Source organism: Cynocephalus volans, chromosome 14, assembly GCF_027409185.1.
Source record: "Cynocephalus volans isolate mCynVol1 chromosome 14, mCynVol1.pri, whole genome shotgun sequence".
Taxonomy (NCBI): domain Eukaryota; kingdom Metazoa; phylum Chordata; class Mammalia; order Dermoptera; family Cynocephalidae; genus Cynocephalus; species Cynocephalus volans.
In genome coordinates this window covers 27531196-27549201 of record NC_084473.1, presented here as the reverse complement: position 1 = coordinate 27549201, position 18006 = coordinate 27531196, and the positions used below count along the sequence as shown (strand labels likewise).

Below are 18006 nucleotides of genomic sequence, written 5' to 3'. Positions count from 1 at the left end.
TCAGGTAATTCCAACCTTATGTGGATGAAGGAAGAAAAATTTGCTAGCAGTGGTCACTACTGGTAATCTGACGCTGCTTAGGCAGTGAGAGACTGACCCCACTCCCGATAACATCATGTGTCCTTGTTACCCTCCACTGTTCCCTTCCCCCAACCCCCATTAGTTTACTCTCTGTTAAGCCTATTGGAGGAAAATGAATATAAATTTTTACTGGTCAAATGTGTGTGTGATCAATACTTTGTCTTTGTGTTGCCTATACTCATATTCTGAAACAAAGGTTTTACAGTCAACCTTCAGTTAATACTGAGAATAAGACAGTGATGGGTAAATACTTGTTGCTTCCTATATGGGACCTATAAATCCTAAATGAAGGCTTTTATCCAGGGACAGGATGAAATCACAGTTCCTTCTAAAATCAATTCCCGACTTTTCATCCATAGTCAAAGACCTGCTTTTTTCCCAAAGCATGCTGACTAGCAGAGCCTCTTACTCCCTGGGTGGGCTCCAATTTCCTGTTGTGATGTCAAGGCCTAGATTATAGTGTTAACTACTGTCAATATCTATCTATAGGGGCTAATCTGAATAAAATGTAACTGTTTCTGTTCTGCTTTCTGTACATAACTGTTCAGATTGTCATTGGAATTCTCTCTCAACTGACTCAATACAACCTTTCATCAAGGACTTGGTTCTTAATTTCACCACTCGGCTTCTGTAGCAGTTTACTCTAACTGCCAAAGGCAGGATTTCATTGAAGGCACAGTAGAGCATAATAGTTAGGAATTCTGGTTCTAGTCAAGGGTCAGATGTGGACTCAAATGCCATTCTACCACCTTGGGCAAATTACTTAACCTCTCAAAGTCTCAGTTTCCTTATCTGCCAAATGGAGATAATACTATTTACCTTTCGGTTAGCTGAGAATATTAAATGATATTATGAATGTAAAATGCTTACTCTATTGCCTGTGGCATTTTAAACATCCAGTAAATCTTACCTATTATGAGGATCAAAGAGTGTAAAGGCAAAAGGAGCTAGGAGAAAGGGGAGGGATGCTAAAATGCAATTCTTATAATTTAGCTTATGGTGGACCCTATTTACCTTTAAATATGAGTGAAAAAATAAAAATTATGCTTGGAATTGTTGAAAGGGAAGAGACTATACTTGTTAGTCAAATTTTTTGAGTGATTACTATTGCCAGGGAAGGGAGCAATGACTAGGCATGACCCCTACTTTCAAAAGTCTTACAGTCTAGTTTCCCCCTTTAGTAAAGCTTCAGTAGCCACTGTTACCATAGGGATGTGGTAAAAATAAATAAGTGAAATTCTGAAATAATGTGGGTCTGCTAATTTCTCATGACCGTTAGAAAGGATCATAAGAAATCTGTCAGTCCTATCTTCAGTTGGTTGGAAATCTGGAAGAAAGGCTTTATAAGAACTTTAAAAGGATCACTGATAGTAGAATATTATTCTAGTACTGTTTCAAATCTAGAAATGCCAGAGAACTACTATATCTATATAAAAATAATTTGAATGAAAATTACGATGTGGTTATATTTCCAGTTCATATGATTATTTTCTAATTAATATGGTACCATTGTTTAAAGCCACTTAAACCCCAATAAAAATGAAATATGTAAATAAATTATGGTTCTTATAACATGTCAGGATTAAAAATTAGGTTTTCAAAGACTAAATAATGACATGGGAAAATGCTTTATGATTAAAAAAAAAGCAGGCCTTGATATAGTATGGTTCTGATTTTGTTAGAAATAAAGTATATAAAAGGAAACAAATAGTTAGATGATGAGATTACAAGTAAATTTATTTTCTTCTTGAAATTCCTTTTGGTTTTTTGTTTGTTTGTTTTTTGGCAGCTGGCCAGTACAGGGATCCACACCTGTGACCTTGATGTTACCAGCACCACGCTGTCCCAAGTGAGCTAAGTGGCCTTAAAATAAACATTTCAAAGAAATGATTCAGGCTCTTAAAATACTTAATACTTAAAATGCTTGAGGCTTATGTTGCATTATGTTTCAATTTAGTATGTCACATTAATAATCCTTTTTGTATAGGTAGGCTACCACAAAAAAAATAAGGACACAAAACAAAAAGTGGTAACTGAAAGGGGAAAACTTCCAATACTAAACTAACTTATATTGTTGTAGTATATAAATTATTACGTATCCATGCCCGTAAGGACTAACTTGAGCTCAATAACTAACATGCATAAATCTAATTCTGGCATATCACTGAATCATACCTTGAGAATATCTATAAACTTGAGAAGGATCAACTATTATGTCCATTGGGATTGAGTTGTGTAACTCCTGAGAATGTTTTTCCATCACCTCTACCGTATCACTGGATGATGATGATGTAGACAATCCCAGTCTAACATATCTTCCTGTTTTACCACAGAGTGAACAAGCTACTGGTGTGGCACTAGGTCCCCGGGGCAACTGAACTTCATCTCTGTTGTAGTTTCTGACAGCTCCACTGTGATGCACAGAGCGCTCTCGTTGCCATATATAATGGGTTGGTGCAATGGCCATAACCTATAGTGGAAAGCTTACTTTTAGAATATTAATAAGATTTTAGTAAAATTAAGTACAAAAATTATAACAACAAAAAAGAACAGCTGTCTCTAAAAGTAAGATAAAAATCTAAGTTACCAATTTTTTAAAAAATCTCCAGATAAGGCAGTATTACTAAGCAGTAGTCCCCCCATTATCTGAGGTTTCACTTTCCACGGTTTCAGTTACCCGTGGTCAACTGCAGTCTGCAAATATTACATACAATAAGATATTTTGAGAGAGAGGGTCCACAGTCACATAACTTTTATTACAGTATACTGTTATAATTATCCTATTTTATTATTAGTTATGGTTGTTAATCTCCTATAGTGCCTAATTTATAAATTAAACTTTATCACAGTTATGTACATACAGGAAAAAATACCATAGAGTTCAGTACTATCTACAGTGGGAGGCATCCACTGGGGGTCTTGGAAATGTATCCCCCTCAGATAAGTGTAAAGTGGTCATTGCTTTGGATCACTAAAACACTAATTGACAAAGTACAGCTATCCCTTGGTGTCCAGGAGGATTGGTTCCAGGACCTCTCTCAGATACAAAAATCCATGGATGCTCAAGCCCCTGATACAAAATGGCATAGTATTTTCATATAACCGAAGCACATCCTCCCATATACTTTAAATCATTTCTAGCTTATAATATCTAATACAACGTAAATACTCTGTAAATAGTTATACTGAATTGTTCAGGGAATAATGACAAGAAAAAAAGACTACATGTTTAGTACAGACACAATTTCTTTTCTGAATATTTTCAATTTGCAGTTGGTTAAATCCATGGATGTGGATCCCTCAGATATGGAGGGCTGACAGTATTTAAATTACTCCAAACAGGAAAAAGGACTGAAGCAAACTTCCAGACTCAATATTTATTTTTAATTCTGAATATTCTAAGTTTGGGAAAGATAATACAGTTAGCCCAGAACAATACTTTGGAATGCGTTGAGTTAAAAAATTTAATTGAGGTTCTCAACTACGTAATGTATGTTAGGCTAATCTTGAAGTGTTTGTAATTATGACAAGGGATACGGTGAATAAGAACACATGTAAATTACTTAATCTCTCTGTTGCTCAGTTTCCTCATATGTAATATGGAGATAATAAGTGTCTATTTTAGAGGATTGTTGTGAGGATTAGATGAGATATTATTTATAAAGCACTTAGAGTCCTCACTATCTGTCAGGCATTGTTCTGTAAAATCTGTTAAATAAATCATGGGCGTTAAGTCAGGATAGACTTAAGTTTCTCATTATGGCTCTAACACTTGCTAGCTGTATAACACTGGGTAAGTTATTTAATCTTTCTGAGCCTCAATTTCTTCATCTGTAAAATGGGGATACTATCTACCTCACAGGATTGTTCTAAGTATTAGATGATATGTGTAAAATCCTTATCACTTAGTAAGCATTTGGCAAATGACAGCCATTTAAGAAGTAAAGCTAGGAAAAATGTACCTATGTGTTGACCTCATGAAATCTAAAACTTCTAAGCATTCTAAGCAAAAACTCTAGTTGCAGTTATCAGCGACACAAAGTAAATAAGAATTGTATTATGTGAGAGCTAAACAGAGACTTATCAATTGCTTAGATCAGTAATTTGCAAACTGTTTTGAGAGCCCTAAGGTTTCATAGAGGTGTTACTAGGGGCCCCAGGAGGGGGAAAGGGAACATGGAGCAGGCAGAGTAGCTCAGTTTGGGGGATTGTGGATACAATTTTGTTTGGAAAGAAAGCTTTTGCTGTTAAAAGTAAAAACCTTTTGAAAAAACTCCAGATTTAGACTAGTTGTCCCAGAAAATGGGGTTACTATGGTCTCCTCAAGATAATGACATAATCCTATGTTATTTTTCTTCCTAGAACTGATTTTATAATCCTTCAAAAAAGTTTTCAACTAAAGACATGTAATAAAGTTTCACATATAAAAAAAGTAGAAGAAAACAAAGATAACTCTAACTGTAAACATTTCTATAACAATGTAAAACTAGTTTCAAAGCTTCCTAAGATGAGGAAGTAGAATTAGAATTTCTTATTCCTTCCCTATTTATCTATTGTTTTTTCCTCAACACTTCCATATCTTTATTTCCTGTATCTGGAAATGTCCTCTCCCTTTGTCTTAGTATTGCTCTTCCCTCAAGACCCAGCATAAATCCCAACTTTCTAAAAACTCCAGCTTTCAGGTATCTTTTTTTTTTTGGCAGCTGGCTGATGTGGGGATGATATATCATTTTTAGCGATTGAGGAAGATGATTAAGAATTAGAGAGGCCATTGACATTATGAACCTTCAACAAAGTGATTTTTGTAGGAATCCTATAGCAGAGTCTAGCAAGAAGAGCGGAGGGAAATAGGAAGCAAAGGGCACAAAATGGAAGGTTTGACAAACTGTAATTTTTGCAATAAGCTAGGTATTATAGTCTCTCCATATGCTAACCCAGCTAGAAAAATACACACCCACACTTGTTTATTTTTAATATGTCTGTATATATTTTATACACTCATATACAATAATCTTTCTCCCGTCTGTCATATAATTAGAGTATTACTGTAATAAAAGCAGTGAATTAAAAATAAAATTGTACCAGGGTCGAGAGCTGAATTTTGGTCTTAATATTATTAGTTTTATGACCTTGGGCAAATCATACAACTTTCTGGATCCCAGGATGTCTTTTCTACATGAGAAAACAGGTCACTTTCAGTCCTCAAATCCTATGATTCATGAATGTGACTACTCTAAAGCATTGGTAGCAGCTTACATACTAGAAATGTTATCCTCCTTTTTACTTTATCTTAGTCTTCTGTCATTTTTAGTAATTTGGGAGGGTGCCTTTGGTGGGTGTTCCTAAAATTTAATACTTGGCCCTCTGTTTTTCTCTATATATGCTCTACTTCTCTGTGATCTTGAGGTACAGCATAGGTGCTAAAAGCACTGACTCTGGAGTCAGACTGCCTAGATTTGAATACTGGTGTGCTGCTTTACTAATTGTGTGTCCTTGAAGAAGCACTTAACCTTTCTGTGCCTTAGTTTCCTTATCTGGGATTACCTAGCTAGCTCTCAGAATTGTTGTGAGATGATTTTACTAACTACCCTGATTTGATCATTACACATCATAGACATGGACTGAAATATAACTCTGCACCCCACAAATATCTACAATCAAGATGTTTCAATTAAAAACTAAATTAAACAAAAGAATTGTAAAAGTTTATACATGTGCAGTACTTTGAACAGTGCCTGGCAAGTTCTCATACAATATATATATATATATTTTTTTTTTTAATTAAAAAATTGTATTTACTTAGAAGCATTCAGAATGTCAACAAAACAGCTGCAACTTTTTTTTGCAATTAGAGTAGTATTCAGTTAACAGAACAATTATTTTGTATAAGCTGCATCAGAGACAACTGAAGATGAAAAAACTACCATCCCCATTTATAACTAATTTGTGCTGTGCACCAACAAGAACCTGCTTTAAATTTCCATGCCAACTTACAACCCCCATACTGTACCAGGCAAGGTTAGTGGCTATTGAAAATACCACCAGGACAGGGCTATCTAAAGACACATTTGGTAGTGTGTTAACTGTACAAAAAAAAGACACTGTACAGTTTAAAAACATCTTACACAGCCTTACATTTCAATTTTTTTCTTTAAAAGGAGTTGTGTACACAGGGGTTAAATGCTTTATAGACAAGAAAAAAACTGCTCTAGAACCAACTTATTCACCATCATCACCTTCCTCTTCCTCCTCATCCTTTTCATCCTCCTCGTCTTCCTCCTCCTCTTCTTTTTTTTGCTTTTTCAGCCTTGACAACTCCCTTGTTTGCTGCATCAGGCTTTCCTTTAGCTCGGTATGCAGCAATATCCTTTTCATATTTTTCCTTCAGCTTAGTAGCCTTCTTTTCATAAAGCTGCTTATCATCTGCAGCAGTGTTGTTCCACATCTCTCCCAGTTTCTTTGTAACATCGCCAATGGATAGGCCGGGATCTTCTTCTTTGACTTTTGGGCGATACTCAGAACAGAACAAGAAAAAGGCTGAAGGAGGCCTCTTGGGTGCATTGGGATCCTTGAACTTTTTTGCTTCTCCTTTAGGAGAGACATAGGTTTTCATTTCTCTTTCATAACAGGCTTTTGTCCGCCTTTGCCATGTCTTCAAATTTTCCTTTCTCTTTAGCAGACATGGTCTTCCACCTCTCTGAGCACTTCTTAGAAAACTCTGAAAAGTTGACTGAAGCATCTGGGTGCTTCTTGTGTTCCTACTGACAAGTTTGCACAAAGAATGCATATGATGACATTTTGCCTCTCGGCTTCTTAGGATCTCCTTTGCCTGTTTAGTTATTTTTCCTCAGCGAGGCACAGAGTCACCCAGTGCCCATCCAGCTCTCACTTGCCCAGCGCTGTCTCTATGGAGCTCAATGTACTCAGTCCTCAAACAACATCAACATTACTTTCACCTTAAATCTCTTATCTACTCTATTAGATAAGCTTTAAACATCACTTACACATGGTAACTCATCTACCATAACTTGATCATTAATTCAATTATCCAGTTCTCACCTTAAATTCATACGTCTAAGTACCATATTCCTTAACTTCCCAATAAACCAGCTTGCTTCTGTAACCTTACCTATTTCCATTAAGGAATCCATTACTCTTCCTGCTATATAAATTTGAAACTTACAGATCCCTCTTCCATAGGCCCTATATCCAACGGGTCACCAAGTAATAACTGGTAATTTTGTAACATTTCTAACATCAATTTTATTTTTAGCACTGCTATCAACCCAGTTCACACCCTTGCTTCCTGAGCTAAGTTTAGCAGTTTCCAATACAGTTCCTATATTGACTCTCTTCTGCATACTGTCATTGAGTTATTCTGTCCAAAAACACTGCTTATATTACATCACTGCTTTCTAAATTCCTAATCTGGAATCAAGTAGTAGCTAACAGAGGACTCAGCTATGATGATACTGTGGCACCTAGGCCAGAGTATGTAACAGGAATAGAGAAACACTTCCTCTTGATTAAATTACTACTCTCCATGATGCATGAAAGGGACTAGTATTGGAGTCTAACTTTCATTAGATAGGCATCCTCCATTATCTGTGAACCAGTCTAGAAACAAAGCCATCACCAACATAAATATATTCCACCTTAAAGGAGCTGATGTTCAAAAAGGTAACCTTATCTTACATAAGGTCAGAGTAAGCAGGGGAATAGACTTTACTCTTTTCTGGAGAAGCCCTACATATATTTTTCAATTTAAACATAGTCCATCTCATTCTCAAAAAGGATTTGAGGCAGCTGACAAAAAGAGGGAAAAAATTAAATAAACTGGGACCCAAAAGGGAAAATTGGGTAAAGGGGGAAAGCAGACACGCCAGTAATAAAACATAATAGAGTTGATGTGGTTATGGATAATACCTGGCTCTTAGCTTCTTTGCAGCCAAGGTTAAAAAAAGAAGAAACAAATTACAAAACTCATTATCATCTCAAAGGAGAGCACATGTCCTTTCTATTAACAGTGGTAAATAATAAAAAGAGTGCTGAGTTTAATTAAAGCTGGCTCTGCCACTTATTTACTTTATGGCCATGGACAAGTCATAACCTTTCTAGGCCAGGTTTTTCATCTGTGAAATAGAAAGAATACTTAATTTAATAAGAATTAAATGCTATTTAATTCCTGAGAAAAGATATAAATGCATTTTCAAAACTAACCAATATGAGAGGTTTATATGGAGGCTAGATGTCACAAAGAAAACAGAACACTGGGAAGTCATTAGATGTGAGGTTCTGGCTCTGCCACTTGTATGATCTTGAGTAAATCCCAACCTCCTTGGCCCTCAGATTCATCAGCTGTAAAATGAGAATGCCACCACTCTCATAGTTATTTTTGTGAGGATAATTTATACGAAAATATTTACAATTTGTAAAGCACTATGCAAATGTAAAGTAGTATTAATGTAAACCAGTTTGTAGCTACGATCCTAACTTGGGTTTATTTTAGGATATGAGACTAAAAACATATTTTGTTTGGCAGTATGCCAGTACCAGGCTTTCAATAACAAAAGCATATACTGCTTAACTAAATTTCTAACAGCATATCTTGTTACTTTAGCAAACATTAGGGCAGAAATGATGTACTTCTTTATAATAACCCCCCGCAACACTGAACTTGGTATGTTACTCATCGATTAGCTGTTAAATGAATACGTAAGAGAACAGGATAAAATCTACTACGTAGTTGCCTTTCTATACACCAACACGAATCATATGTACCTGGTTGGAACAGCCAAACCCCGCAGCTTATCTATATGCATTGGAGTAAGGGGCAGTGTAAAGTGAGCTCAGTGAATTATTTTTTTTCTTTTTGGGGCGACTGCTGGTACAGGGATCCAAACCCTTGACCTTGGTGTTATAACACTGTGCTCTAACCAGCTGAGCTAATCGGCCAGCCCTCAGTGAATTATTTTATAGTTTGTTTTTCTACTTCATACATATGGTATGAAAAAGAACTGGAAGCCTTAAGTTCCGTTCATTCTATCAGTCAGCAAACATTTATTGAGTATCTACTATGTGCCAGGCACTGTTCTAGGCACTGGAGATACAATAAGAACAAAATTAAGACCCTGCCATCTTGGACTTTATATTTAGTATAGGGGAAATAGATGTTAGCAATATAAATATGTAAAAAATATGTTATATAGCGGTTGAGTGCTATGAAAAATATTGGAACTGAGAAAGGGAATACAGAGTAATAGTGAGAGGTACTTTTTATTTTAATAGCTTTATTGAGCTATAACTCAAATACTATACAATTCACCCATTTAAAATATACAACTTTCAGTATATTCAGAGTTGTGCAACAATCACCACAAATTTACAACATTTCCATCACCTCATAAAGAAAGATGCTCCATTCCTCACTCCCCTTAACTCCTAGCAACCAGTTCTCTACTTTGTCTCTTTGGATCTGTCTATTCTGCACATTTCATATAAATGGAATCATACAATATGTGGTCCTTTGTGACTGATTTTTTTCATTTAGCATGTTTTTAAGGTTCATCCATGTCGTAGCTTGTGTCAGTACTTCATCTTTTAATTGCTAAGTAATGTTTCATAGTAGGATATACCATATTTTGTTTATCCATTCATCAGTTGATGGGCATTTGGGTAGTTTCCACTTTTGGCTGTTATGAATAATGCTGCTATGAACATTCATATACAAGTTTTTCTGTGGACATAGTTTTCATTTCTTTTGGGTATATAGCAAGGAGTGGAATTATGGTAACTCTGTTTAACATTTTTAGGAACTGCCAGACTGTTATCCAAAGCAACTACACCATTTTACATTTCCACCAGACGTGTATAAATCTCCACATCCTTGCCAACATTTGTTACTGTCTTTTTGTTTATGGCCATCATAGTGGCTGTGAAGTAGTATCTCCTTGTGGTTTTGACTTGTATTTCCCTGACGGCCAATGATGTTAAACATCTTTTCATGTGCCTGTTGGCCATTTGTATAGCTTCTCTGGAGAAATGGCTATTCAGAGACTTTGTCCATTTTTTAATCAGGTTGTCTTTTTATTATTGAAATGTAAGAGCTCTTTATATATTATAGATACAAATCCCTTATCAAATAGGTGATTTGCAAAACTTTTCTCCCATTTTGTGGGTTGTCTCTTCACTTGGTATCCTTTTAAGACAAACTTTTTAATTTTGATGATGTCCACTTTATATTTTATGTTGCTTGTACTTTTGGTATCATGTCTAAGAAACCTAATTCAAGGTCATGAAGACTTACTCCTTTGTTTTCTCCTAAAAGTTTTAGTTTTTACTCTTACATTTAGGTAATCCATTTTGAGTTAATTTTTATATATAGTATAAAGTAGGAGGTCCAACTTATTGTCTTGCATTGAGACATCCAGTTGTCCCAGCTCCATTTGTTGAAAAAACTATTCTTTCCCCATTGAATTTTCTTGGCATCCTTGTCAAAATCCAATTGAACATAATCGTGAGGGTTATTACTGGACAATTCAATTCTGTTCCATTGAGGGAAATAATACTTTACATAGGATGGTAAAGAAAGGTCTCTCTGAGGTGACATTTAAGCAGAATCCTGAATGTAGTGGAAAAGTGAAGCATACTAATATCTGGGGTAAAAGTATCCCAGGTAATGGAAATGGTAAGTGCAAAGACCCTGAAGTGGGAGTGTGCCTGGCATGTTTGAAGAACCGTAAGGCCAGTATAGCTGGAGTGAAGTGAGCAAGGATAGGAGATGAGGTCAAAGAGATAGGAGAGTTGATAGACCATGTAGAGCCATAACAAGGACTTTGCCTTCTACTCTGTGAGAGAATGGGAAGCCACTGGAGGCTTTTGAGTAGAGAAGTCATGTTTTGACTTACTTTTTAAAAGATTTATTCTGGTTTCTGTTTGAAGAATAGACTACACAGGAGAAAGATGATAAGAGAGACTATTTGGAAGGATATGGCAATAATCAAGATAAGAGATGACGAAGTACAGTGTTAAGGGTGCAGGTGGTCAGAAATGGTAGGGTGCTGGATAGTTTTTCAAGGTATGGATGTGAGAAAAAGAAGAGTCAAGGGTAACAGTTTTTTGGTCTGAGCAACTAAAAGGATGGAGTTGCTATTTATTAATATGTGGAGGACCGGGCTGAGCCCGTGGCGCACTCGGGAGAGTGCGGCGCTGGGAGCGCGGCGACGCTCCTGCCGCCGTCGCGGGTTCGGGTCCTATGTGGGAGTGGCCGGTGCACTCGCTGGCTGAGTGCCGGTCACGAAAAAGACAAAAAAAAAAAAAAAAAAAAAAATATGTGGAGGACTGCAAGAGGAGGAGGTTTGGAGGTCTGTGTGGGAGAATGAGTAGTTCAATTTTAGACATGTTAAGTGTGAGGAGTGAATTAGACAATGAAATATGAACAGGCAATTTGACATGCAGATCTTTAATTTGCAGAGATGTATTAGATGTCGGTGTTAAGGCCCTGAGAGAGAACAAGATCACCTAGAAAGTTGGTATCAATAGAAAAGAGAAGACTGAGCTGTGGCACACTCTAATGAGGTTGGTGAGGTAAAAAGGAACTTGCAAAAGTGACTGAAAAAATTCTGGTGTCCTCAAAACCAAGTGAAAAGAGTGTTTCAGAAAGAAATGAGGGACTGTGTCAAATGCTGTTGCTAAGTTGAAGACTAAGAACTAACTTTTGGGTTTGGCAATATAGAGATATTTGGTGCCTTGACAAGACTCTATGGAATGATGGGGAAAAGACTTTGTATAATAGGTTCAAAGAGATTGGAAAGAAAGGAGGTAGAGACAGAGTACAAGATAACTCTTTAAGGAGTTTCATTATGACAGAGGCAGGAGAGAGAAATGTAGTAATAGCTGGAAGTTTTTTTGTTTTGTTTTTAATTGATGGAGATTTTAGAGCAACTTTGTATTCTAATGTCAGTGATTCAATAAAGTAGAAAATGTAAAATGCTGAAAAAGGGGACAATTACTGGAGTAATGTCCCTGAGAAGGCAAGAAAAGATGAGATCTAGTGCACAATAGAGGGAATGGACTTGGATAGGAGCAAAGATAATTCTTTCATAGTAACAAAGGGAGGGCAGAATATATGGGTGCACATGCAGGTAGGATAGTAGATATGGTGGAAGAATGTTTAAGATTCTTTTTAAATTGCTTCTGTTTTCTCAGTAAAGAGAATGCATAATAGTTTTCAATGGAGTGTGAGGACAGAGATGGGACATATTAGAAGTGTACTAATTGTTTGACTTCATTAAATTTACAGTTTGTAGTTAAAACTGATAATAGACAAGCAAATAAATAATTACAAATTTTGTTCAGTGCTATAGAAAGAAACAAACAAGGTATTGTGAAAGAGGATAAGGAGATTATTACTCATTTAAGGTGAACTTTCTGAAGAGGTAAAACTTAAGTTACATTAATCTTTTTTAAAATGCTGAGAAATTTTAAAAGTATGAAAAAGCATAGGAATAATATAACAAACATCTATATTCCTACCACCCAAATGTTAATGTTGCTATTTTCGCAAGCCTGTTTTACATTAAAACAAATAACAGTGTCTAATAGTTTTTTACTAAGTACTCATCAAATCAATGTGTACTTAATGAATGAATGAATTCTAACAAATGTTAAGGAACAACCTAGCTTGCCCAGCAAGAGCTTTTTTTTTTTTTTGTAGAAGCTTAGGCAGTAAAAATTTATAAAATAGAACTTTGCGCTCTCAAAATTTAGAGTGAAAAGAAACCTTAGTTTTATTGCTGACCTAAAGCACGAATCTCCTCTGTAACAACCAGCTGCTTGTTTTTAAAAAATCATCAGTGGTAGGAATCTCTGGAAGAGTCTATTTCATTTTCAGATAACTGTTAGAATAATATTCTTCATACTGAGCTATTATTTCCTCTTTTAGTTTTCCATCCACAGATCTTAGTTCTCTGCTTTATATATAGTCAAAAAGACAAATCAAATATATTTCCTGCCCCACTGTGGTCCTTTAAATATTTGAAAACAGCTAGCCAGCTTTCTGAATCTTTTCTTTATACTAAAAATCTCTGATACTTTTTCTTATTTCACATATGAAATTTTTCTTCTGAGACTCTGCTCTATTCTAGTTGTTGTCCTCTGGATATACAGTTGTTTTAGTCAATGTTCTTTAAAAGTGTGGCATGCAGAACCAAATACAGTATTTTAGGTATAATCTTATGATTACTCCCTCTTTTCTTCAGTCTAAGTTTAAACTTTCTGTAAGTCTCATTACACAACTGAGTTTACAGCTGTCTAGAACTTTTTAGTCATTTACATATAAGCTATTAAGCCACATCATTCTTAGGCTCTTTTATAGTTTGGGGCCAGCAGCTGAGCTTAATTCCAGCTCCAACAGTGCATGTTAACATTATTGCAGTTAAAATGTTAGTCTGTGTATCTTGAGAGTGCACGGGCGGTCTGCCATGAGGTAAGCCACTGCCACTCCTTGCCTCTTGCTTGTGGCACCTTATGCTTTTAGCTGAGTGTCCCACAGGATCAGAAGCATTTACTTTTAAAAAATGAGAGTGTTCAAATACAGCCCCCTATCATGTCCAAGGAAAGCAACAGGCGTGTAAATTATCCACTTCTGACCTGGGGGAGTAGTGACAAAAAAATAAATAGTAACAATTTAGGACTCTTTCGATGCCCTGTAATTGGAATGAGTCCAGTTTAAATACTTTAATGAGAATCCATTAATTTGAGAGGGCCTTATACACCCAACTTATCATCTTTTTCTATTTAATTTAATCTTGTAAAGATTTGGCCTGCTCTACAGTCTTCTAAGTTATTTCTGAGTCATTGCATTTCCCCCAACAGTTAACAATTCTCCAATTTTAATTTAATCCACAAATATGCATATTTGCTGTGTCTTCATCTCATTAATAAATATAATTAACAAGGTTAGTTCTGGGCAGAATTCTGTGACACACCACTAAAGTCTTCCCTCAGGTTTGACACTAATCCATTAATTGGCTCTTCTGGCCTATAGTCATTTAATTGGGTATGAATTCATTTAATTACAGCATTTTCTGGCCCACATTTATCAGACTTTTCTGAACTAGTATTAGAGCATGCTGGGATCACTGCTTTCCATTTAATTTTCTACTCTAGAATTTTTCTTTAGTTTGAAATAATAACCTTATCAAAAATTAAAACATTGGATACAATAACTGATTTTTTAATTTTTAGTGTCCTGTTGGTTTATCTTAATAAAATCTAGCATCAAGGAAAATTACTTAATGTATTCTATGTGAAAAGAGGTATGGTCTTAAATATCTTTTAATTTATTTAAATTATATACCATGTGGTTGGTATTTCAATCTTGGGAACTTGAAATTTCACACACTTCATGTCGTGGAAATTATTATTCAACTCCAGTGTTATTACTATCCTTAATAAGATATTTTAGTATGTTCATACCACCCATTCCCAATATACTGGTGATCTTTTAAACAGGAGAAACACACTAAAATAAAAATACTTACTACAGAAGTAGGCTGCTCTGAAAAACAGATATGAAAATTTTTAATTATTGTGGTAAAAATTAAAACAGCAACATTGTAATACACAAGTTGTATTCATGGCAATTTAATGAACGAGGTTAACAGTCTACCCTCACATATGCCAAAAACAACAACAACCAAAAAAAGAAACATTAGAAGCACATTAAAAAATGAGGATATTAGATAAACAGAAGACAATTTTAAGTCCTTACCTCCTCACAGCATCGCCTGCTTACAATAGCCCTATAGTCAATTCTGTCCCAGAGCTGGTCCCTTAACTTTAAGAAATTAGGGAACAGTTTTCTCCAGTTTTTCCCTAAAGCCCAGGGAAAAATTTCATACTTGGATTCTTCTTCATCTTCTTCAACTGTATTAGCGAGATACCTAACAAAGAAGACCAACAACTCAAAAAAGAAATGGGTAAAGGACGGAAACAGTTCACAAAGAAATACAAATGGCTTATAAACAAAAGATGTTCAGCCTTCTCATAATTAAAGAAATGCAGATCAAAAACAGAGATAGAGTGAATTTTCCCTTGTGGAGTTCTCGGTATTTTGTATTCCTATAAATCTTGAGCTTTGTTCTGGGATGTAGTTAAGTAACTTGGAAACAGTCTAATCCTTTCAGGTTCTGGTTGGTGGATCCAGAGCAATGATCAGTCTGGGACTAATTATTCCCCACTACTGAGGCAAGACCTTCCTGAAGACTAGTTTCAATACTCCATGAATTATGAGGGTTTTTTAGTCTGGCTAGTAGAAACAGGCACTATTTCCAGCCCTATGTCAATCTTAGGCACTATTCCCCTAATCCTTTCTTTCTAGACTCAGGTAGTTTCCTTATACATATATGGAAATCAGTTTTCTGCTGAATACTTGAGGGGGACCAGACATGCATAGAAGCAGGAAAACTGGACCATAATAAGGAGAATAATCAATCAATCAATCAAAACCAATCCAAAACTGACACACACGGTAGACATAACAAGGACATTAGAACGGTTTTATATATATTCAAAAAGTTGAGTACGCACATTGAAAATGTACTTTGAGAGATGAAAACTACAATGTGTACAATGAAAAATACATGGAATGGGATTAAGGACAGATTAAATCCTGCAGAAGAAAAGATGTGTAAAGACATAGTAACAGAAATTATCCAAAATGAAACACACAGAGGAAAAAAACCCCAAAACTCATGGATAGAGCATCAGTTAAATGTGGCATAACTTCAAAAAACCCAATAAAGGTAAAATTGGAGTCTCTGAATGGTGACAGGTGGAAATACCAAGGTCAAGGATTTGGATCTCCTTACTGGCCAGCTGCCAAAAAAAAAAAAAAATCAAAATTTGATAAAAACTGTAAGCCCACAAAGAAGCTCAATGAACCCCAAAGTACAAGGAAAAAAAAAATGAAGAAAATGACACCAAGGTACATTATAACCAAATTGCTCAAAACCAGTGACAAAGAAAATCTTAAAAGCAGTCAGAGAAAAAAAAGACATGTTAGATAACACAGGAACAGAGGCAAGCATGGAGCAAATTTTCCATCTTACAAGTCCCACAGATGACTTTCCAAGAAAAATGGGGGGCTGGCTGATTAGCTCAGTTGGTTAGAACACAGCCTTGTAAAACCAGGGTTATGGGTTCAGATCTCCATACTGGCCAGCTGCCAAAAAAAGAAAAATGGGCAACTTTACAATGAAAATATTACAAAACACGTCAGGGAACAAGGCACCATGAGTTGAAACACACTGAAGTCAGAAGATAATGAAATTAATAGACACAGAATATAAAAATAACTATGTCTAACATTTTAAAAACTTAAAGTACCTTGACAATATAGTAAGGGGATAAGCATATTTGGAAAATAAGACAATAGAACTTCTATAAGTGAAAATTTTTATAATGAAACTCATTAGCATATTAGACATAAGCTGAAGATCAAATTAGTGAACTGAAAGACAAATCCAAAGAAATTATCTAAAATGCAGCCCAGAGAAAGAAAGAAAAAAAATGTCAAAAATAAGTGATGTGGAAGACAGAGTGAGGCATAACATGTTTAACTGGTTTCAAAAGGAGATAATAGAGGAGATGGGAAAGAGGAATATATGAAGAGACAGTAGCTAGAATTTTCCAAGAGCTGTTCCAAGAGATGTTTGTTGAAAGACATCAATCTCCAAATCAAGGAAGCTCATCAAATCCCAAGCAGTTTATAAAAATGAAACCAGTGCCAAACTCCAAAGAAAAAAGGTCTTAAACGCATCCAGAAAGGAAGCAAATGATCCCAAGTGGATTCTTGAGATACAAAAAGGAATGGTAAGCAACAATGTGTGAGGGTGCTTCAAAAGCTTCATGGAAAGATTTGTCTTATCTTTTTTTTTTTTTAACTTTAACCTGTAGATCTGACACCATTAATTCTATTTTTCCATGAGCTTTTTGAAGTACTTTTGTAAATATGTGGATAAATCTAAACAATATTGAATATATAAAACAATAATAATAATGTCTAACTTGTTGAAGGGCATCAGGCAGAACTGCAGAATTGCAAAATAAGAGAATATAAGTTAGGTAGGAGGTGATTAGAGTCAAAATGCTTAACAGTCTTGTAATAATAATAACTAGATAACTGCTGAAAGGACACAGACTGCATAATTTCCAAACCAGTAGAGGAAAAAAATACATCCAAAAAAAAAAAAAAAAAAGACCCTCAATAAAAAGAAGATAAAAATGGAGGAGAAAAAAAAAAAAAGAAAAAAAGAAAACAGATAAAATGGGACTAATCACAAGTACATAAGAAGGTAGAAAAAACAAAATGCAAAAGCAAGAATATCGGGCCAGCCCATCACTCACTTGGGAGAGTGTGGTGCTGATAACACCAAGGCTACGGGTTCAGATCCCTATATAGGGATGGCAAGTTAGCTCACTTCGGAGAGCGTAATGCTGACAACACCAAGTGAAGGGTTAAGATCCCCTTACCGGTCATCTTTTTTTTTTTTTTAAAAAAAAGCAACAATATTATTCAGCTGTTAAAATGAATTACAGCTATATATATATACATAGATATAAATAAATCTGAAGATCATAACATTATAAAACAAAGGAAGTAAGTCACAGAATAATAATACACATGGTTCTTTTATATAAAGCTAAAAACAAAAAAACCAAATAACATTATTTTGAGATATATACAAAGAATAAAGAAAAGAAAGAAAATAATTACTGTGGAAGGCAGGGGGCTCTGATTGTGAAACTATGTACTGGGAGCTTCTAAGATTCTCACAATGTTCTTTTCTTAAGCTGAGTCATGGGTACATGAGTCTTTGTTTTAATTTTATTCTTCTTCACACACTCCATATGGTCTTTTGT

The 18006-nt window shown here is 35.3% G+C and overlaps 1 protein-coding gene and 1 pseudogene across 1 annotated transcript in view; both read right to left on the bottom strand.

Annotated features, from left to right (window-relative positions):
* Positions 1-18006, bottom strand: part of SPDYA (speedy/RINGO cell cycle regulator family member A) — a 35253-nt gene that overhangs the window by 4262 nt on the left and 12985 nt on the right. Inside the window, exons 5-6 of the mRNA XM_063078622.1 lie at positions 14855-15026; positions 2257-2551 (exon numbers count right to left, since the gene is read on the bottom strand). Coding sequence (XP_062934692.1) covers positions 2257-2551; positions 14855-15026 — 467 coding nt within the window. The remainder of the gene's footprint in view (positions 1-2256; positions 2552-14854; positions 15027-18006) is intronic.
* LOC134363199 (high mobility group protein B1-like) lies at positions 6301-7232 on the bottom strand (annotated as a pseudogene).